This window comes from Zeus faber, assembly GCF_960531495.2.
Source record: "Zeus faber genome assembly, chromosome: 1".
Lineage (NCBI taxonomy): Eukaryota > Metazoa > Chordata > Actinopteri > Zeiformes > Zeidae > Zeus > Zeus faber.
In genome coordinates this window covers 33,655,103-33,679,038 of record NC_137193.1, presented here as the reverse complement: position 1 = coordinate 33,679,038, position 23,936 = coordinate 33,655,103, and the positions used below count along the sequence as shown (strand labels likewise).

Genomic DNA, 23,936 nt, shown 5'->3' with positions numbered 1-23,936 from the left:
GAGACACCGGATCCTTGTGTGTGTATCCAATGGTCGATTTTAAGGCAAGCAGAGTGTCACATTTGAGAGGCCACTCATCACCTTGAGACTCTGCCATCAGAGTAAAGGTTGAGGTCTATACCCTAAGAGGATACCCTAAACTAAGAGGTGTTGGCCATCTTTGTGCCAACATGTGTCTGGGAGAGAGGAGCACTGCTACTGCATCTGAAGGGCCTGCATTGAAAAGCACTTATTCTATTCTATTTCGCATTAATTATGTTCTTTGGAGGAGAGGTTTGCTTTCATTGTTTCACAACTTCCCTTGTCTCCTGGTAAGTTTGCATTAGTCATGCCTGTTATGTCCAGAATGCTGTAAAACAATGAATGCACAGCTTTCACTGTGTACCAAGTAAAAAACCATTACGTCCGAATTTTGAAGGAGAAGGAAGTTTTTGTGGAAGTGGCTTAAACCGCTGTTTGACTAATTACCACTAGATGCTGCATCGGAAAACCTCTAAATTGATGAAAGTCAATGGGAAAAGGATAAACACGCACGCATGCACTCACGCACACACCTAACACCCTTCTTTTGGTGGTGTTGGTGGGTGGGGGGCTTCTGATGTCAAAAATCTGTCCATGCTGACCACTGGGAGATAAAAGAGAGGCCGGTTCCCAGGATTGCTCTCTGTTGTGCCATGAAAGCCCGAGAGAAGCCCTGGGCTTGCACCACTGTGAAGAATGGGTTGGAATGCCCCATTCAAAGCCAGTGGTCATACTGTCAGGGGAGCACAATTTGCATTAAAACAGTGTTCTTCAAACTGCTGTCCTTTCCTTCAGTGGCACCCATTTATTTTAATGCACTGCGTTAAGTTTGCTATAGCAATTTTAAACAAAATAAATACACCTTTTTGTCATCTGAATCATGGCTTTACTTCCAACCTTAGTATGTTAATGGTGATGAATGTGGAAGTAAATGCAGGAATGAGTTAGACGTAAAGAAAAGTAATGATGTGTGTGGGGGTGACATTTAAATTGCCAAGAAATTTATGCCAGCCAAGGGGCCACACCTCTGTTGAAATATTATATTTTCAATAACGTACACAGGTATCATACCCCTGTCTTCTTACAAATTGTAAAACACACAGGCTGAGGTCTGTCTGTCTGTCTCTGTGGTGGGGGTTGGACCTTCTGTAATGAATATTATATCATCTTTGCATAATGTACTGCATTTATTTTTGTTTTTACTTACAAAATAGTTTCACTTAATTCCTCATGACAAACTGTTTTTGATATTAGTTGATTAATGCATTTTCATATTATCTTCTACCGTTCCATTTTGGCACGTCATCATTTCTTGATTATTGTGTCTGATGTACCCACATTTAAAAAAATATATTATTATACCTCTCATATTTAGCAATAATTATACTTTCCACATCCGTCATGATGCTTATCCCCTGCCATTGCCATTTGAAAGGCATCTTATTCAATATCACGTCACATTGTGTGGTCTTTCAAATTGTCCAGGCTTCACCTTTAGTGATTGTCTGGCTGAAGAAAACCAGTTCAACCATGGGGCTGCTACATTTTGGGTCCATTTATATCCTGGAAACAGGGTATTTTTAAGCTTGATGTGTAACATGTGCTTTTGAAGATGGCTGGGAATGGAAAACAGCGGCCATTTGAAGATGGGACTTCAGTCAGTGACATAAGCCTGGTGCCACTAATCTTCAAAGGCAGATGGGTTTGAAGCTTTGCTTTTTGTCTTGGTTCAGAGGCCTTAATTGTCATTTAATTTGTACTCCTCTTTGTTGTGGAAGTGCTGTAAAATAATAATTGCATTGCCTTTCCCCTGCAGTTTTCTTTTGATGTATGTGTTTTTGGTATGTGTGCATCCCAGTAACCTCTGTGTATGAACGCATAATCAGAAAGGACTGTCAAATAAATAATAGCAGGTCCAACCCACCTCTGCCATTCGGAAATTCTGCTAGTAGTTCTTGCTATTCCTGTTACAGTTTTTTAACCTTACGCGAGAGCCCAACCCCTCCCCAAAACGCACTCAGGATTTTTTTTTTCTCAGCTCAGTCAATACCAGTTGCGTCCGTAATCTTTGTGTTTCAATAGTAAATCATAATTTTCACAGTGATGATGATAGCTATTGAAGGCGCACACACACCAGTGCACAGGGTGCCGCTGCTGATGTGACAGCATGAACTCCCGGAGCATCGCAAAATTACTCCTCAGTCTCTGGAGAGACGATTCCACACCAATCAATACATAGATCCACTGTGTTTCTTCTCTGGCAAATGAAATTGAATGGAAATAGCTTTGGTTTATGGGGGCGCCGTGGTTCACCATCTAGGCAGCAATTTAGCGAAGGCTTTGTGCACTGGAGGGAAAGCGACACTCAAGAGTCAATGCATTTTGGAGGGACCTCTTATTGTCATGAGCCCTCCTATTGAGATGGAAGTCCAGGTCATTTGCTGTTAGCCACCCACCTCAAAGTCACCTTGGGAATGGCCATAAGCGCTCAAAGGGTTCAAAATAGTCAGGTGGACTTGAGGTTTGTAAAATGTATTTCTCATAGTGTCTGGCTCCCTCAGGTGAAGTGATTCCAATCGTCCTTCCTGAAATAAGTGGGTAAAAAAAAACGTCATTTTTGCCAGGAGAAATTACTTGTTTATTTTCTCTCCTCCTGCTCTATTTGTTGCATACCTCGGCCCGTGTGTTTTACAATTTGTAAGAATACAGGGGTATGATACCTGTGTACATTCTTGAAAATATAATATTTCAACAGAGGTGTGGCCCCTTGGCTGGCATAAATTTCTTGGTAATTTAAATGTCACCCCCACACACATCATTACTTTTCTTTACGTCTAACTCATTCCTGCATTTACTTCCACATTCATCACACACACACACACACACACACACACACCAAAAAAATAGTTGGAGAACTGTTAAGAACAGGCAATGAGGCAACAGTTGAAAATGGGACTGAAGATTGGAAAAATGTTGCCTACTCTGACTTTTGTCAACCAAGCAGGCTGGTGGTGTAATGTTGGGAGGAACGTTGTCTTGGCCCTTTACAGCTAATTGAGCACAAAATAATTTTGCAAATAATAATATATGAAATAAATGAAATATATTTCTCTTATGAAATAAATACTTTTAAATCTTTTAAAAGCAAATATGTGTTCATCAGATTTGTTTGGCCTTTGGGTAAATGAACAGTCTGCGTCAGCATTTGGAGCTTTTCATCCATTTAAATCTCACTGCTGTCCATTTTCCCGTTGCAATTATGTTACTCTATAACTGTTATGCATTATGCATTCAGGTCCTGAGTGAACTTTGATGGGGAATCAACCTTTATATACAGTGAAATATAAACCTATAGTTGAGGTTTCTATGCCTATGGCGTCAATGCCGAAAGTTGGATTGGTGATTCTGCCCTCTGGTGTTTAAAGTATGCAAAGGATCTCACAACGATCTCACATTTTTCAGTTCCCCAATGCACATTGTCACATTTTTGACAAAGCACAAATGATCTCAAACTTGTTCCACCAACGTGACACTTCAGTTTACTTCAAAGGCCTGCACATCCCCCAGATCACAAACCCATTGAACAGCTTTGGGATAAGGTAGAGTGGAAAGTGTGCTGCATGAGTGTGAACCCAAAGAATCTGCAGGAACTACATTATGTTATCTAAGCACCAACCAATATCCCAAAGGAATGTTTTCAACACCTTGCTGAACCTCTGCTGTGAGGAATTCAGGCTATTCTGAAGGGTCCTACCTAGTATGTTATAGCTGTACCTGATATATTGGCCACAGATTCCTTTGATTAGAAGACTGCGAAGACTCAAATTATGTTTTCTCCTGGGCCAGGCGAGGCTCTAAAAGCAAACTGACACCCAGACGCTAAATATCACCATGTGGCGGGTGAAAAAGTAGCTGATGGCTCATGACCCTCTATTGCTAATTACTGCTAGCTCGCGGACAGCTGTAGCACGGAGGGCTTTTTAATGGTAGTAATAACATCACCCCGGGATGAGCTGGTCACGCTGAAATGACACTTCCCTAATTAAGTGCACCATTGCCTCAGAGCAAAAGTGCATGATAACCACATTAGAGTGTATGGGGTCCCTTTCATCAGACCACTGTAACAGGGTGAATCATCGTGACGGTGAAGCCTTCTGACCTCCTCTGAGGGTGGCAACATCAGAGCGGCATTTCGGGAACAAAAAAGATAGGGGCGAAATAATCAGGCACCATCATGCACAATCAGGGAATCACATTAATTACTGTCAACGGCAAAAAGTATAATTGCATGGACGGCTTGGCAAACACCACATTGAATGCAATTAAAATGTGCACAGAACAGAGAAGGGTAATTCTCTTGTTGATTATTGTGATTCTGAAACCATTTAGATCTTTGTGAAAATAATTTTTGTAATGTTTCATTAGTTTCTTCGTGCCAGACTGTAGAAAAAAACAATCATTTATCGAAAGAGAATGTGCTGATAGTGAGTCTAACGATAGCACACATCACAATCAGGCAGTTGTTCTGAGATTTATTTCAGGGCCGACACGTTGCAGAGGCAGAGATGCGGCAGCGTGGCCACGAAAAAAATGTGCACAACTTGAATGACTCACACGTAAACACATACAATGAGAGGATGGATTCAGGACTTCAAAATAAAATTGCAACACCAATCAATTATTTGTTCCCATCCATAGCAAGGGCATCCTTTATGTGGAATCACGGGAAATGAACGACAGGGTGGGGGGGTAATTAATCATAGACTTTTTTGCTTTTCTCCAAAGGGGAGGAGAAAATACAAAAAGAGAGAATGAGGGAGGGAGTGTGTGCGTGTCTGTCTGTGTGTCTGTGTGTGTGTGTGTGTGTGTGTGTGTGTGTGTGTGTGTGTGTGTGTGTGTGTGTGTGTGTGTGTGTGTGTGTGTGTGTGTGTGTGTGTGTGTGTGTGTGTGTGTGTCTGCCTTTCGCACTGAGGCCTATTTTTAGCTCACGTGCCAGAGCTTGTGCGTGGAGATCCGTGGAGGCCTTGCGCGGAGGCAGGCGAGAGCGCTGGGCTATTTTTAGACTGCGGCTGACTCCTTGTAACCGCCGGTTACAAGCAGCGGGGGAGGCAGAGGCAGCAGTGGCAACCATCGACTCTCAACCTCTCGTTGCCTGAGATGGTGCTGCAGTGTATACAACATTGTTACAGCTAAAAATGGCGTGGGTATAGGTGTAAAAAAAATAAAAAATCCCTGTATAGGCGATAAAACAATGTAATTGTTGCGGGCTGAGCCGGGGCTCCCTCAGCTACTGCTCTGACAGTTCATTCACTGGGCTATTTTTGTCTCTGGCTTTTTAAAATTCCTGGGGCTTGGCGACAAAATATGCTACATTACTCAGTTGATTAGTGAGCCGGGTAATCCAATTGCCGTGTAGAGCATTATCTGATCTGGATGAACTAAAACAAAATGTTGACTGGGATGAGAGTTACGGTAGAGGGGGGAGGAGTTGAAACAAATGTACTTGGCCGATTGTGCGCTATGAACCAACAGCATGACGACTGCACCGACCAAAGATGATGATGCCACAATGGCAAAAGTCAAAATGGCCGTCGGTAACGTGGTGGGTGTTATTCCAGAATGGAACCGGGTGTTTCCTTCAATGCGACGGAATTACAGAGAGAAGACATATCCGTTCTTGCACCTAAAGACAACTTGTTGGGGGGTAGGAAAACAACAAAAAGTCCCTAAGGAGTATATCTGAGTACAAATTCCTCCCCAGAACAAAGAGTTCTCATTTTGCATGGAAAATAAATAAGAAAAACAGGCTATGAAAAAAAAAAACTACAACCAAAAAAACTAAAACAAAGACACTCCCGGGGCTGCTGAGAAAATTAGACAGAGCTCTGAGGCTGATCCGAGGGAAAATAGACCCCAGAGAAGGGAGAACGGCAGCAACGGTGGATGCACATCTCAGCAGTCAGCCTCCATCTTTGTCAGAAACACCAATGCTGCGACTCCACGGTACGCACACAACGCCTGCGTGTTTTCCTTAGATCTGATGTAGCTCATTTCACACTTCTGTGCCTGTGGTTGCGTCTTGTGCCTGCACTTGGGAGTGGGTTTTATGTGTATGCCCCTGGGGTGCGGGGTCTCCTCGTGCTCCCTGGGACTGGGTTATGCTCCTCTGGGCCAGGTGTCGGGGTTGCTCCAGCTTCTCTGAGGCCCAGGGATCTTCTGTGGCTGCAGGGCGGGGTGCTCGGGGCTGTCTATGCAGCTGCGAAGGTCAGGGCTTCGGGCCTTTCCCACTGCTTGGAGGCCCCACGACATAATACAGACCTTATACACCAGAACCAATTGAAAGAACACACACACACACACACACACACACACACATACACGCACACACACACACACTTTGAACAGCCCCAGCACCCTCCTGGTTGCATTCCTCTCCTTTCCTCCCTCATTTGCTGCCATAACTATGACAGGAAGTGGCCACGTGACCAGCTGTAGTTCCAGTTTTTCTGGACCTGATTAATTCTGTTTTTTGATACATGTTGCTGTCCAATGTTTATGTTTCCGTGTAAATGTTGTTTGGTTCCATGTTTAATTGTCTCACCTGTGGTGAATCTCCCCCTCTTGGAGTATTGATTAATTGTTTAAAGACCCAAACAAGGTAAGATCGTTCTCCAAAGAGGGGGGTTGGTGGTGATTGTGTCTAACCAAAAACTGTGCTCTGGTCATCTAATAGCTCATCCACGGGACATAGTTATTGTAGCAGTTCTTGATGATCTAAGAATTAATAAAGAGTTGCATTGCAGGATGAGAACTTCGACTCCACCTGCAGACTTACTCTGTCCTAGATGCAATAGCATAAAAATACTCTGTGTTGTATGCCAGCATGCTGACAGTACAGGTAGAAAAATAAAAAAAATAAAAAACAAAAGTGAGAAACAGCCAGGCCAACTTTTTTTTTAAGATTATAAACGGTGGACACATTTTTTGGGCAACGGTATGGTTTCAGTATCTTTATATTCAAGAAAAAAATGTATTTAATTTAAAAAAAAGTTAAAAGTTGTAAAAAATGTTTTCATAGTACTTTGCAAGAAATAACGAGTGTAACTTTGTGTGTATGACTGGGGGTGGGGGAGGGGGTTAAACTTCATTGGTGGGTTGTTATAATTTGCATAAGTTCTTCAGCGTGTCAGAGTATGGAAGGAGAGGAGAGAAAGAGTAGTGAGGCGAGTGTCTGAAGAGAAGTTCCTAATAAAGAGGGACACAGCCATCACAGTGGGTAATTTTCCAACTAGACACCTTGATTGATTGCACTTTTTACAAAAACATTTTATTAAGTTTTATGTTGTGTTTCTCATGAAAAGGCTGCGTAGCCACGCGCAGTTGGAAGAAAAAAAAATTCCTGTCGCACAAAAATAGAGAAAAGCTGTGCAGCTCCGCATGAAACCCGCACGGATGAAATGGCTTTTGGAGCTGCAAAAATGGATTCGATAGAAGAAGAAGAAGAATCTTTAATTGTCACGCAACAGGCCACACTACAACACATGCACACACACACACACACGCATATGCTTTGGATGGTGGCCGGTAAATGTGGCCTCTGCATTTGACCCATCCTGGCTTGTCCTTCCTCCGGGGGGGCAGCCAGGAGCAGTGGGCAGCATTCGACGACGCGCCCGGGGACCTGGTACCAAGTGTCCATCGCTGGTCAGACGATGATGGGTGCATGTTTTTGGTGGGGGTCCTTACTGATGGTAGGTGGAGGAAACCCCATGTGAGCACAGGGAGAAGATGCAAACTCCACACAGAAAGGCTCCTATTTGGGAGATAACCCACAAGAGCATGGTGCCAACAGCACCCCAGGCGGGAATCGAACCCAGGACCTTGCTGTGAGGCAGCAGTGCACTGCGGTGCCACACAATAGGAAGCACCAACGGTAGAAGTCCACCGTGATATCATAATACTGCGGTTCATGTGTGCGTATTGAACCATAGGGGGTGTACTGAACGGTTTGATAACATTCCATGTACCGTCGCATCCCTAATATACACTAATCATTCGGAAATAAATTGCACTAAGGAACCTCAACACAACACTGAAGCTTGGTTTGTGACTATTTTTAGGTTGTAGTTTGCAAAATAAGACATTTCAACACAATGTGAAATATTTTTTTTGCAATGCAAAAAACAACAATGCCGATGATGCATTGCATACATATCTCCCAGACGCGACAACGACAAGGGGGACAGGGTCTGTTGTCTGAAGTATGAAGGCTGCTCTCCACAGCATAGTACAGTATGACACCAACAACCTGTCAAATGAACCTATGCGGAATAATTTCAAGCTATTTTCACTTGCACAAACTATTATTAATTGAAATCGCAGTTTACCTTGAAAAAGCTATTTGCTAAAACAGTCTATCGTATGAAGTTATCTAGCGAGCTCAGAAGTGAGCCTGCTCAATAGAGCAGAGAACTCAAAACCATTTCAGCCAGTGGCATAATGGAATGATCATAACAATAAATAAGGTTTAAATGGAAATGTTTCTGAATCAAAGAGATCTCCAACCTCAACTACAACTACCACTAGCCGCACTAGAAATTAAACTGCAGACTGGTGCGGTGTTGCCAACTCTCACAAGACTAATAAGCAACCTTGTCTTTGAAAACAAAGTTCAGGCTTCACAGTAAAGGAGGTCGCCGTGGGGGAGATGTTTCATGGCGCAGTCAGAGAAAATTCTGAGGGTCCAAAAGCTTTGTTCTGTCCCTTTAAGAGACACAGCTCATTACATTAACAAGCTTTAAAATCTAACATTGACCGAGAAAAGTGGGGGCCTTGAGAGAAAATCTGCTGCTGTGGGTGATATTTTGGACATTTTTTTCTTCTTAATACAAATAAATCTTTGAATGATGTTATGACAAAAGAGCAGACAAATATATGTTTTGGGAATTGAATATGGATATGAGTATTTACTTTGAGTATAAATAAAAAAAAAAGTTCTACAATGCAGTATATTTGCCTCATTTCCATAACTCATTGGAGCACTTTGAATAGGCATGTATTCAAAAAGAGCATAAACCGTTTTCTTCTTTTGCAGGGCCACTGGGGGCAGGGAGCTGAAAGAAGACCCTTGCCAGATAATAAAAACACCAGTCATCACACCATTCATGAAAGGTATTGTGGAATGAAACCTGTAAGGGAGATTCAAATGGTGAGGCTGAAAGATGTCGCAAACACACACACACACACACACACACACACACACACACACACACACACACACACACACACACACACACACACACACACACACACACACACACACACACACACACACACACACACACTTCATCCGTGGCTGTATATACTGCTGGGAAAGGAGTGAAGATTTTGCTGAATAATGTGATTTTGTGAAGAACTACCATTCAGACAATAGATCTCACAATGGAGAGAAAAAACAAATGAAAAAGAAAAAAAAACTTCTCCGGGGCACTGTTGACCTAAAAAAAATAAAAATAATAATTTGATTCCAAAGACGCTATAATTATTTCCTTTGTTTCCAATTGAAAACCTCTAAGCCGCAGTCTTAGTGGCTCTGGGTTCTGAACCGCATGGTTGCACTCAATTGTTTCATCTTGCTGTGTGTCATTTAGTTTGCAGCAATGGCAGACCGTCATTGCCTTCAAGGCCTTCAGTGAAGGTGGAGGATTTCTCAGTATGAAGAAAAATGTGTCTTAATTATAAATAAATATTAAAAAAAAAACGTTTTGTATCAGTCTGGTCAATCTATTAGCTCTCAATACATCCTGAGTGCTACAAATGCTTGGGACAGGAAGGATTTGTCTGTGTCAGAATCTTTTGTTTCTCCGCTCCGCCAGATGGAAAATGAATTCTAGACTCCTCCTCGGCCTTCAAGTGAATGGGGCGTGATTTTGGATTGACAGCCTAATAGCCAATCAGATTTAGATTTGCGGCAGGTGGCCGTATTCTTTCACACTCATAAAGTCCCAAGGCATTCACTGCTGCCAGCAGAGTTGCCAGGTCCGCGGCTCTCCTACGGAATTGGGCTACATTTTAGATGTTGCAGCGGGTTGGTTTATTTTGTCTGCAGTTTGGGGGGCTGCGCAATAGGATGGAAGTTGAGCTTCTGGAGAACTTCCTTCAAGCAAAGGCACGGAATACGCTGCCTTCAGTTGGAACTTGTTCAATACAGACAGATATGACAAGCATCTCAAAGCATCTGGATATTACACACTTAAACTGTAAACAGTTCAATTTCAAGACTTCAGACTTTTTCTCTGTTCTGTTATTATTGGGAAGCACATTTTTTTGTTATCTGGAAGGCAATCATCTGCAAGTAAAATAGGTGAGCTGAATCTTTTGTTTCCACAAAAGTAAATATAAATATGTTGGTTATGATTGTCTGGTGAATCTGGTGTATCACTAGAAATATGGAATATGAATATGAGAAATCCCTCGTCCAGGTTTATATGGTCAATAATGTCATGGCAGCCCTGAGCCGGAGCACAACTTTATTATCTCTGATAATAAAAGAAACTTGTGCGCTCCGGCTCAATAGATATATATTTTACATGTCCACTTGATATCAATTTATATCACATGTGGCATACTGTACAATATGATTTTCAAAAACATTTGGTTGATAGGTGTTATGTTATAATTTTTTTAATGTTACAAAGTGCTTTAAAACAACGATATAAGAATAAATAATGCATGTGAAAATATTATAAAATGATATGATTTGCTTCAGTTTGACTTTGCCTCTGCTATTGGATCTGTGGCTTGATGACGTGAAGTAGTTGTAGACAATATGGTGATATGGTTGTATGATTTTGAGATGGTTTTGTGGGAGACGCCCACTGAAGGCCTAGGTCTGAAATGCACGGTCCGCTACTGGTTGGGGGTACGTATTGTATGGTATTTTGAGCATTGTATACATGTATAGTAATGATGCTCGAGGTGAAAGGCATGTAATTAGGGTTGGGCATATTTCGGTGCTGCCCCACATTACTCAATACCACACTGAACGAGAGCCCAGTAAGGTAAGATTCAAACCAGTGCACTTTCCTGGTTCGAATCTTACCTTACTGGGCGCTCGTTCAGTGTGACATGGCGAGGCCAGCTGTCTGTGCCTCACAACCTCACCACAGGGGTGCCCCAAGGCTCGGTGCTAGGACCCCTCCTCTTTGCCATATACACCACCTCACTGGGCCCGAACATCCGCTCACATGGCTTTTCATATCACTGCTATGCGGATGATACTCAACTCTATCTGTCCTTCCCGCCCGACGACCCGACTGTCTAGACGCGGATCTCGGATTATCTCGCTGACATATCCACATGGATGAAGGATTATCATCTTCAACTAAATCTGGCGAAAACGGAACTGCTGGTCTTCCCGGCCAAACAAGGTATTTATCACAACATTGATATTAAAATCGACTCTCTATCTCTTGTTCCTACCAAGGCTGCAAGGAATCTTGGTGTCATTATTGATGACCAACTGACATTCTCGGACCATGTTGCCGCCGTCTCCCGGTCCTGCCGCTTCGCACTACTCAACATCCGAAAAGTCGGGCCGTACCTGACCCAATATGCCACTCAACTGCTGGTACAAACCTTGGTGATGTCCCGTCTCGACTACTGCAACGCCCTCTTAACAGGCTTGCCGGCCTGTGCAGTGAAGCCACTACAGATGATACAGAATGCGGCGGCACGACTGGTGTTCAACCAGCCAAAGAGGGCACATGTCACTCCGCTGCTCATGGAGCTCCACTGGTGACCTGTAGCCGCCCGCATCAAGTTCAAGTCTCTTATGCTGGCCTACAGAGTGATTGCTGGGAATGCTCCCGCCTACTTAAATGCTCTTGTAAGAGCACATGTTGCCCCCCGGATGCTACGCTCGTCAAATGAGCGTCGCCTGGCTCTGCCGGCCGTACAGCCACGGCAATCCAAGTTATTCTCATTTGTAGTTCCACGTTGGTGGAACGAGCTGCCAAAAAATGACCAGAGCGGGGACCTCCCTCTCTGTCTTTAAGAGGCACTTGAAGACCCAGCTCTTCAGTGAGTACCTCCTGTCCTAACCTACAATTACTTAGCACCACCTTGCAGTATTTATTGTTACACTAATGTTGTTGTTACACTAATCTCTGTCGCAATGTAGCTTGAATGTTATTCTCCCTTGTAAGTCGCTTTGGATAAAAGCGTCTGCTTAATGACTAAATGTAAATGTAAATACCAGCACCAGAATGGAGCCATTTTCAACACCGGTAATTGACTTTGATACCAGTTCAAACAATACTTTTTTAAAATGTATTTTGCTGATATATTTACACATAGATTTGGCGATTACATTTTTCTTGATTATTATGAATGGAAATCCTGAGTTTAACACTATCTACGCTTTTATATCAAAACTATTCCGCAAGGATGAAACAAATATATAAAATGAACCTGAACTGGCCTCCAGGATCCTTTTATGACTCCCGAACATCAGAGGAAGCACTCTGGTACTGATGTACTCCATACAGAGTAAAGAACAAGAACAAGGGGTTTAAAGACCCTGTAAAAACACGTGATGTGAATGATGTGAGAAGATGAAAGCAGCTTTTCCGTCTCGCTCCCCCCAATCCCGCTCATCCCTTACGGGTGTTTCGCTGGCCCTGGCCTGTGTGCCAGCTGTGGGCATGAGCGTGTACAAAATATTAAACTACAACTCACAGTTCCAACAATAGTCTTCAAAAAAATGAAAAATCCGAAAATCAAAAACACGCTAAAATAAGTGTGCAGTCGCACAAAAAGAGTTCACAGGATCAATGAAAGATGGTTGGATGTGGGAAACGCACTCATTTGAGTGACAGAGTCATTTGTGCGTTCCCCTGCATTGAGCTTTAGCTTTGAAAGTTCTGGCGGAAGACTTTGGAATATATCTCCCACCTGACACCTCATTCATCACAGGAATGGGAGAGAAATGTGAAATGACTGGGCCATCCCCGCATCGAGAAGGGATGAGTTGAGAGAGACGAGAACAACATGGCACAGCAGACCGCGAGCTGTGTGTGTGTGTGTGTGTGTGTGTGTGTGTGTGTGTGTGTGTGTGTGTGTGTGTGTGTGTGTGTGTGTGTGTGTGTGTGTGTGTGTGTGTGTGTGTGTGTGTGTGTGTGTGTGTGTGTGTGTGTGTGTGTGTGTGTGTGTGTGTACTCGTTCCTCTTGGTATGCGCAATTCCAACTAAATCTTAACAATCTCTGTTTTTTCACGTACGTGTGTGTGTGTGTTAGTGTGTGTTAACGATAAACAATTTCTGCGGGTGCAAGTTGAGGATCAACGGCGTCGCATCTGCTCTTCTGCGTACCCGCGCTCTCGGAAAGTACCTTTGGAACCGTGCCATCCATCCAAAGCGTCAAGGCACTGGAATCCAAGTTCATTTGCTAGGCCGGAGTTCAGGTCCGAGCAGAAGCTGTCTCTAGCATTTTTAAGTAAACTAACTTCCAAGAGAACCTGCATTTTAAAGGTCTCCATTTTTCAAGCCAGGCCTTCTTAAAATATTGTTTACCATCATTTATAACTGTTCATAGCACAGCCTCACTGAACACAATATTGAAAAACGTACCGCTCTGCTGCAGCTTCTCACTGTGATTAAATGCGGTCGAACAGGGTAAAAAGTAAAAAACAAAGTTACATTTCCTTTTTGAAAACAGGATGCTCATAATATACCCATCATGTTTTGAATAATACCACATTTTATTGAGGATGACATTTTGCTGCAGTACATTCAAAGTGTAACGTTGGCTACAGTGCCATCACTTTCAGGGGAAATTAAGAGGCGTAACTTTCTGTTTCTAGTCTCTTACGTTGGAGGATGTAGCCTGAAAGAGCTGATTTGCAGAAGAGTCAATAAAAACCCTGAAAAATCGAATGAGATTCATGCTATGCGACAAATCTTTCCCCCTGGTATGACATAATGAATGTGACCATATTTTGAGCTCCTCATTTTTGAAGAGGAGATGAAACATTTTCTTAAGGTAGAAGTTTGCCCAATTGGAATGCATTTAAGCATGTTGAGAAGCTGCAGAAGAGTGGTAAGTTTCTCGATAAGGAAAGCAATCAGTGGAATTGTGATACAGTTAATGGGAACCTTTTAATACCATTTATATTGAAGACCTGAGTTGCCAAACCTATCCCTTAACCTTGACAGACAATTTCTCAATTGTTGCAATTTCAGAATTTTATATTTACACTATTTGTGGCAACAAAGCCCTCAACAAACCCCATGGTGTCCTCAAATCATCTCTTAGATGACAAGACAATATATACAGAATATAAACCATGTCCTGAACTCTCTATTAAATCTTTTATTTATGTATGGGAATTACGTCCAAATTATGAATTTTTGCCTTGGCTTTCATGACAGCCAGCCAAATCTCTTTGGCTGTAGCCAACTACAGTATGAGTTAGCCCCAGACCAATTCCCTTATAGATCTCCTGAGAAATGCAAGGGAACCAACTAAGAAAGTCATTGTTGAAGTATATACGTTCCCGGAGCTGGGAACAAATAATAATTTGATCTAATCTGTACACTTTATATCTGGGGGACGAGTTGGAATGTGGTGAGCATTCCACCATTTTCGGTCGGCTCTGACAACTGCCTTCGTAACAGAGAGGTCTTGCAACGCCGGTTGTTTGATAACTGAATGTTCATCCATGTTCATGTAAACTTAAATTAAACCAGTTTGGGGACATAAACCCCAGAGTTCTGGGGGCGGGGATTAAGCTGAGATTGCTGGGTCTGCCGGATAGGGGCATTTTTCTTCTAAAAAGAGTCCGGTTTGGGCTGCCTGTTTTGAAAGATTAAAATCTCAGCAGCCATCAAGGAAACAGAGGACTGACTAGCATTGATCAACAACATTTGCGAACTCCTGCCACTATATCATGGTCTAGAGTTTGGCAACAAGCAAATAAAATATTAAAGTGGGAAAAATGCTTTTTCACTGACCTCTGGCACTCGCTGGCGTGCAGCACAAGCTCCTGGTTGTTCTTGGCGTTAACTGTGACCTCATGCTCTGTGGAGTTGAAGATGTCCAGCAGCAGATGACACTGGCGAGTGCTGTGGGGGGGAACAGAGGGGCATAGCAACATTGGTTGAGGTTGCATACATACCCATTTTCACCCAAAAGGATCACTTAGTGTAGGTGTGCAAACATACTGTCTCAGGGAGTGCTCTAGCATCAGATTATCATTGCCCCTAAATATCTACGCACAAGAAAAATACATTTCAAGTCCTTGTTAGACCATAACAGTAAATAAATGACAACGAAGCATCTGTTGCTGCCAATAAAGTGGGAGAGAATAATACACAATATCAGATATACTATATATATATATATATATATATATATATATACAGTAAGTTGTATAACAATGTTTGGTCTGAAGATCAACGTATTGTACCACGATTTACAGTATATGAGAGAAGGAAATCTAGTAATTCAGTATTCATTTTGTCTGCTGTGTCACCTCTTCCGTGGTATCTCTCGCTAAGTTCAGCGAGCACTTTTTTGGAAAGTAGCAGCACTGGTTCCAGACTTAGACTCCATTGACACCGCCCTCCCTTTCAGGTCATATCTTCTTGTCTGTATACATTTGAGACTAAAACATTGTGTACCATGATGAGATGAAATCTTGATTTCCTGATTTTGGCAGTTCCATTCAAAACACGATAACATTTTATTTAAAGTACGTTAATAAAAGACACACACACACACACCCACAACGTAACACAACTTAATGTATGAGCCTTAAGACGGGGTGTGTGAGGCATTCATAGGTCCTTGCGGTAACATCAAAGGGCATTGCTTTCATCTCAAACCACAGCCCTCCCGCCATCTCTGCATTATGGGCCAGCCTGCTTTTCTCATGCAGATGCTAAGAGGGCCACTTTGTAATTTAGATCAAGCCAGGAGAGATGACACTCTGTTTTTCAAAAAAGGCAAATTTTACTCCCAAGTAACAGTGAATACCCCCCGCCATCAAAAATGATCCATGAAAAGACAGAAAACATGTCCAAAAACAGAGAGCAGGAAAACAAACGGTTGACCGGTGCAGGTCTGGCAGGGAACATTCTTGACAAACGGATGTGTTGTAAAGGAGGCATTACGTGACGGTGCCGCGTTGAAAGGAACTGAGCTCCTTAGTATGACCCCTTCCATTGAAAATGTTTGTCTGAGGAGATTGCAAGACCGTACAGGCTGTATGCTTGATTTTATGCACCTGTTAGTAATGGGTGTGGCTGAAATAGCCAAACCCATTCATCAGAAGGGGTGTCCACATATGTTTAGCTGTGTAGTATGTAGAGTGCATGATTTCAAACTCACGCCTTCCCATCAGATGCATCAGAGTCCTTGCGGCAAAATACCAATCAACTCAACAGAACCATTTGTGGCAAATGGCTCTGTAGTAAATTCAGCCAGTCGAGTCCACCTTCTTCATCTGCTAGCCGTTTCTTTGCTTTGCCGAAGTGGGTTCGGAGTGGGTTCAATTATCTTCCCGCTTCATGGCACTTAAATATCGGGGGGTTAATCGGGGGTCTTAGATAGATTCCCTAATAAACTGTGGGGCAATTATGGGAGAACCTTTTTTTCTTCCAGAGAAGCAAGCCATGTTTCTTTAATTGTCTCTTTGACTACGTTGGGCTTGGTAGGAGTGATTAACGATCCTAGTGTGGCGAAGTACTGCTATATCGGTTGGGGAGTTTAGCGGGGGTGGATCGATCAGAGTTTAGGTGGAAATGCGGGATGGATTAAGCATTGGCATTAAGTATCCAGGATAAACAAACAACAACAAAAAAACACGGTAGGCATCCAACAGGCTGTTGGACAATTCTGAATAGTTCACAGGAAAAAGCCCCTACCACAAACAAACAGTTTGATCAGTTGTGTGTGGAGAATGAAGGTAAAGACAACGCCTTCACACGAAACATGAGGGGATCGCGGGTCTGCATCTGCAATTATTCAGCGGAGCTTCGGCATGGGGGCACTGGGATCGAAGTCAAATAAATAATTCAAAACGGCCGATAGGGTTTGAAACTATTTGTCCATATTTCAGCCTGTGATTTTTTTTAAATTCTCCTCAAAGTGAAACATGAGTCAGTCAGGGTCTCAAAGATAGCTCAGAAAATGACATGGCTAATTAGCGTGTGGGGGTACAGCGTAAATCATTCATTAGTGGAATGCTCAGACTTCTAGGCCTTGTGCACATTTGAAGTGACCACACAAGACATTGGGATGTTTGCAGCACGAGCATGTGTGTGTGTGTGTGTGTGTGTGTGTGTGTGTGTGTGTGTGTGTGTTGGTGGTGTGGCTTACTGCCCTTCCTTTGCAAGTGTTCAGGGGTGTCGGTACAACAGTAAAAGGGGAAGGATTATCTCTGTTGCTGGATGCATTAAAACTAATCATAACAGACAGTTGTAAGCCAAAAACACACTTTGAAAACAAACCTTTATATTAGACAAACCTTTACCGCTCACTGGTAGATGCCACCCCCTATATTGGGGGGAAACAATTCTGTAGCCGTGGTGAACGTGGTCAATGTGGAGAACTTGGTGGTGGAAACTGCACAAGCTCACGCAAACACAAACAGGTAGAAAGCAAAAATAAAATAAAAATAAAAACTAGGCAGATCAATGGAACATGGACCACTCAGTCAATCCCACGGATCTACAATCAATACATGCTGATTTTGCAAGCGCTAGGCACGAAAACGTGACAAACTCCCCCACACACCAAATGTAATGGTCTTAATTAGAGCTGTAGGGATTTAGAGTGCTGCCAATACGGCGCTATTTTTAGACTGGCAAACCTCGATGGACAGTTAACTCTGCATTTTATGTCATTGTTTGAAGACAAAGTCACAAGCTAAACCAGTAGTCATAATGGCATGGAAAAATAAATGCATATATATATATATATATATACACACACACACACACACACACACACACACACACACACACACACACACACAGTGGGGCAAAAAAGTATTTAGTCAGCCACCAATTGTGCAAGTTCTCCGACTTAAAGATGAGAGAGGCCTGTAATTTTCATCATAGGTACACTTGGACTATGAGAGACAGAATGGGGGGAAAGAATCCAGGAAATCACATTGTAGGATTTTTAATGAATTAATTTGTAAATTCCTCGGTAAAATAAGTATTTGGTCACCTACAAACAAGCAAAATTACCTGTAACTTTTTCTTTAAGAGGCTCCTCTGTCCTCCACTCGTTACCTGTATTAATGGCACCTGTTTGAACTCGTTATCAGTATAAAAGACACCTGTCCACAACCTCAAACAGTCACACTCCAAACTCCACTATGGCCAAGACCAAAGAGCTGTCAAAGGACACTAGAAACAAAATTGTAGACCTGCACCAGGCTGGGAAGACTGAATCTGCAATAGGTAAGCAGCTTGTTGTGAAGAAATCAACTGTGGGAGCAATTATTAGAAAATGGAAGATATACAAGACCACTGATAATCTCCCACCCAAGATTTCACCCCGTGGGGTCAAAATGACGGTGAGCAAACATCCCAGAACCACACGGGGGGACCTAGTGAATGACCTGCAGAGAGCTGGGACCAAAGTAACAAAGGCTACCATAACCCTAACCCTAACCCCCTGCTCAAGCCAGTACATGTCCAGGCCCGTCTGAAGTTTGCTAGAGAGCATTTGGAAGCATTTCAAGGACCTGGAGTGGCCTAGCCAGTCTCCAGATCTCAACCCCATAGAAAATCTTTGGAGGGAGTTGAAAGTCCGTGTTGCCCAGCGACAGCCCCAAAACATCACTGCTCTAGAGGAGATCTGCATGGAGGAATGGGCCAAAATACCAGCAACAGTGTCTGAAAACCTTGTGAAGACTTACAGAAAACGTTTGAACTCTGTCATTGCAAACAAAGGATATATAACAAAGTATTGAGGTGAACTTTTGTTATTGACCAAATACTTATTTTCCACCATAATTTGCAAATCTATTCTTTAAAAATCAGACAATGTGATTTTCTGGATTTTTTTTTTTCTCATTTTGTCTCTCATAGTTGAGGTATACCTATGATGAAAATAACAGGCCTCTCTCATCTTTTTAAGTGGGAGAACTTGCACAATTGGTGGCTGACTAGTTTGCCCCACTGTGTGTGTGTGTGTGTGTGTGTGTGTGTGTCTGTGTGTGTGTGTATATATATATATATATATATATATATATATATATATTAGAAACATAAAGGTAGGGGGAAAGAAAGTAGACAGTATGGAGGGGAGTGGGATGAAGAAAGTTAGGATGTGAAAGAGGTTTAGACAGAGGGGGAGAATAAAACAGACTGGACAGGAAGAAAGAGTAGTAGAATGAAATAGAGATGAGGAGGGGGGAATTCCTAATTAAGCATATCAGGATTCCCATCGATTTGTCCAAAACAGCCACGCTTAGGGCATGTTGCATGGGAAGCAAGGAAGGAAGGAATACCTTTGAATAACTAATATTGACAAAGAAGCTATTGTAACCCATTACATTTTGGAAACACCTACAAATGAGTGACCCCTGCTCATATCATCATAAAGCCCCCAAAAGCCAAGACAATAACATAGAAAAGAGTCTTCGCAGTCAACTGTCCTCACTCAGCACAGACTAACACTAGATCATGCTTCAAAAAATTTGACTCGACCAAATAAGCAGTGAGCAAAAACTAAATTACGAAACATGTTGGAATCAAACGAGAAAAACTCAAAGTAAGCTTCCCAAAATAGACAGTACGCCACTGCAGAATGACAAGAACCTTGACAAATGACAAAAACAATCAAGAAAAACGTTGACAATGTAGAGACTTGGTGTGCACAGCTTGTGCTGTTGAGAAGTCAGACACGGTCGGAGCTCCACTTCCTCACAAGCTGCCACAAAAATCCGGACATCGGAGATGATTAAAATCCCAAATGTAATAAAACAATATTAAGGGATAAGTGACATCTATTTAAATACAAGCCAAGCATTATACTCTATTTTAGGAGATAAAGTGCAGCACTCAAGTATGGCAGCTCAATACACTGCAGCCTGCCAGAAAAGCAGAGACAATGACTGACTGAACAACTCTACACACCTTTATGTCTTCACCACATAACCCTATGTTGTGTAATGTCTAATAATCTAATCTAATAGTAATATGATTGTTATATACATATACACATGTAAATATATAGGTAAACATATATGTACTGTAATGCTTTGACAATGGAAGAATTCTTGTCATGCTAATAAAGCAAATTTGAATTGAATTGTCAGTGAGACAGCCCAGTTAAAGGCTCCGGAAACACCAGGTATTGGCAGTGCAAGGTTATTCCTTCATGCGTCCTTGTGCAGTAGGCAATTCTGGCGCCAAGCAATATAGTCAATTGGCAGTCTAGCTTGCCCGCCAACCATAAACAGTACAACTCAAAATAAGGAAACAACATGACCATCTACCTCCTGACTCACTGCAAACCACACAGTGAATATTTTTTGTAGCAATGCATACTCTGGCAGTGTAGAATTGTATAAAATAGCCTGATGTGACACAGCAAAATTGATAACTTTTGGAAGTGGAATACAATTTTTTGTATCTCTAATGGACAAATTAATGTGTCCTAGTTTACCAAAACTGCACTCTATATGACATAACTTTGCAAAAGTAAGGTCACATGTCAGTGTTTGTATTTGGAATCACACAAAACAAGCGTGCCAGACATCCTGGCATGGTGAAAGGGTGTGGCACCCTGAAGTTGGAGCTCGAGAGAGAGAGAGAGAGAGAGAGAGAGAGAGAGAGAGAGAGAGAGAGAGAGAGAGAGAGAGAGAGAGAGAGAGAGAGAGAGAGAGAGAGAGAGAGAGAGAGAGAGAGAGAGAGAGAGAGAGAGAGAGAGAGAGAGAGAGAGAGAGAGAGAGAGAGAGAGAGAGAGAGAGAGAATTGGACGGTGACAGGATGATCATGACAATAAGGTGTTGGGAGCTGCGGGCAGATCCATCACTGAGATGGATGGCTTAAACTGCAGATATTATTACAGCTAATGACTCACCTCAAGTGGCCATTACCGGGCTACGATCTGTCTCCAGCCTCAGCTAGGGGCTTTTCCACAGAGTTTGTCGATGTTGGCAAGTGGGGCGAGGCGAAGAGACGAGAGATCGAGGGGGAAAGCGGGGAGCGTATGTGTGTGCACGTGTGTGTGTGAGAAAAAAGTAAATATATTATTCATTCACTTCTGCCGTCATCTCTGTCTGCCCTGCCAGCAGCGAGCAGTCTCTGAAAGTGCTCTAGTTTCAAGCGAAATAACAGCCCGGCGAGATACAAACCAAATAAAGATTTAAAAATGCAATGAAACACCCATCCTCTCATCCTGTGAGGAAAAATGACAGTGTGGACGGGAGTACAGTTATACATTTTTGTGAAAACTCAATGCAGCACTTTTATAGACAACTGAGAATTGACCACCATTTTCTACATGACTATAAATGGAGATGGGCTTTGAAAGCAAAATGTGCCAAGACAAACCTGCTCTCCATTTAAGCGTCATCCTCACACAAATCACCTCAACTAGGTTGGCAACATTTAATACTTGAAAATCTTCTCTTTATTTTTTTTTCTGTAGTTTGGATAGAGCCGTCTAAATATTCAAGCCCTTTAATGCAGACAACATAGCCTCACCCCCTAATCTGAAAGAATAGCACTGGATAAAACACAAGTTTAATTTTCGTTTCAATCAAACTGTGTATGAACTGGAATCTTTGCAGCATTGTACCTTGTTGCTGGAAGGGTGCTGACCCTGGTGAAGAACACAGAGGGCTCCACATCCACGTGGACCCCCAGGGACAGCTGGCGGTAGTAGCCTTCCACTTTTCCCGCACCACCGGAGTACTTGAAGTTCAGCACTGCCTCCAAAGTCTGGGAAATATTTGTGTGGGCAAAAATGGCACAAATACAAAACAAAAATCAATATCACACAAAATCACTGTTTGCGCCAAAAACAAACAAATAAAAAGATTCTGTAAATCCATTCACCCCCCCCCCAAAAAAAAAGCAAACAAACAAAAAAAACAAAAAACATTAATAAAAATAAATATTGCTGCAGGCAGCAATACATGGGGTCCACTTTAGTAATGTTAGGTATGTATTAGTTTTCCGGGTTCTATGAAACAGCACGAGTTACAATTTTCTGAGTTTACACTGCATAGTTTTTTTTCACTTGATGTTCCATAATCTTTTTCAAGGTTTAATGAGATTTGTGTGGTCTTCTGTCCACTCCTTCTTTACTGGGTGGCGATACGACTTGGTCAGATTGTACAAAGGAAAACCTGTAGTGATTGAGGGTTGCTCCAAGTCCACCATGTCTGATGTGAGGTTGGGCGGAGGGACGCTGTTTTTTTTTAATGTATATTTAATGTTTCGGAAATAAATTCTGCATAAATAGACATTTAAATGAAGTATGTTATTCGTATCTTCATGTGTTTTTTCAAATCACCGTGGACTTACATCTGGACCATTCACCGTACACTCACTGAATGTTCCTCGGTTACAGCTTTCGCGATTTTATAAAATGCAGCACAAGTTAAATTTTTCAGTGTTTCCTTTAAACGCACCATCAGCTCAAGTTGTCTTCTACAGTACATGTAGCAAACGCCATGCAGTCCACAAGGCTTAAGTAGCTGGTTGCGAATGACTCCCGAGAGACGTAGCTTGGACATATATAACTTCAGATGATGATGTCACAAAGTGCCCCGCCCCTGAAACTAATCAATTCACGTCGACGTTCCTTTACTTCTGGTAAAATGACAACAGATTTTCACTAATTTCTGCTCCAAATGCTTGATATCCATGCTGATATAACTCAAACAACAAGATGTCTGAAATGTCCCGGTTCTAACGAGACCTCAACCATGTCTGTGCATACTGTGGTTGCAGTGTTCCTGACACTTTTAGCCCGAAAAACGCAAAGGAGATTAAAAATAGTAAAAACTGTGTAAAAATGAGCTGGACACCTAATAGTAATAATGAATAAATAATTCTCCACCTCAGGGTTTAAATGGAAAACTGTTCTGAAGGGGGAGTTGAACAACATTTGGTCAGAGGTGACGCCCACCAGCAACAGAATGCCCACCAACACAACCAGTGAGGGAGGATGAATGCACTCAGAGTGTGTGTGTGTGTGTGTGTGTATGTGTATGTGTATGTGTATGTGTGTGTGTGTGTGTGTGTGTGTGTGTGTGTGTGTGTGTGTGCGTGTGCGTGTGCGGGCATGCAGAAAGTGATAATTTGACTACTGTATATAGTAATGTGTTGTATAATTATACTTGTAATGGTGAGAGAGGTGTCTCTACAGGGGTGTACAGTAGGTCTTGTGTTTGAGAGTGAAGTCATATACAGTGGAGCAAAAAAAGTATTTAGTCAGCCACCAACTGTGCAAGTTCTCCCACTTAAAAAGATGAGAGAGGCCTGTTATTTTCATCATAGGTACACCTCAACTATGAGAGACAAAATTAGGAAAAAAAATCCAGAAATTCACATTGTCTGATTTTTAAAGAATTGATTTGCAAATTATGGTGGAAAATAACTATTTGGTCAATCACAAAAGTTCATCTCAATACTTTGTTATATATCCTTTGTTTGCAATGACAGAGGTCAAACGTTTTCTGTAAGTCTTCACAAGGTTTTCACACACTGTTGCTGGTATTTTGGCCCATTCCTCCATGCAGATCTCCTCTAGAGCAGTGATGTTTTGGGGCTGTCGCTGGGCAACACGGACTTTCAACTCCCTCCTAAGATTTTCTATGGGGTTGAGATCTGGAGACTGGCTAGGCCACTCCAGGACCTTGAAATGCTTCTTACGAAGCCACT

The 23,936-nt window shown here is 42.3% G+C and overlaps 1 protein-coding gene across 2 annotated transcripts in view; it reads right to left on the bottom strand.

Annotated features, from left to right (window-relative positions):
* The window catches only part of trappc9 (trafficking protein particle complex subunit 9), a 243,905-nt gene that overhangs the window by 75,923 nt on the left and 144,046 nt on the right, over nt 1-23,936 (bottom strand). For both annotated transcript variants that reach the window (XM_080017647.1, XM_080017648.1), the window contains 2 exons: nt 21,844-21,986; nt 15,033-15,143 (listed from right to left, as the gene is read on the bottom strand). In XM_080017647.1, the coding sequence (XP_079873773.1) occupies nt 15,033-15,143; nt 21,844-21,986 (254 nt within the window). The remainder of the gene's footprint in view (nt 1-15,032; nt 15,144-21,843; nt 21,987-23,936) is intronic.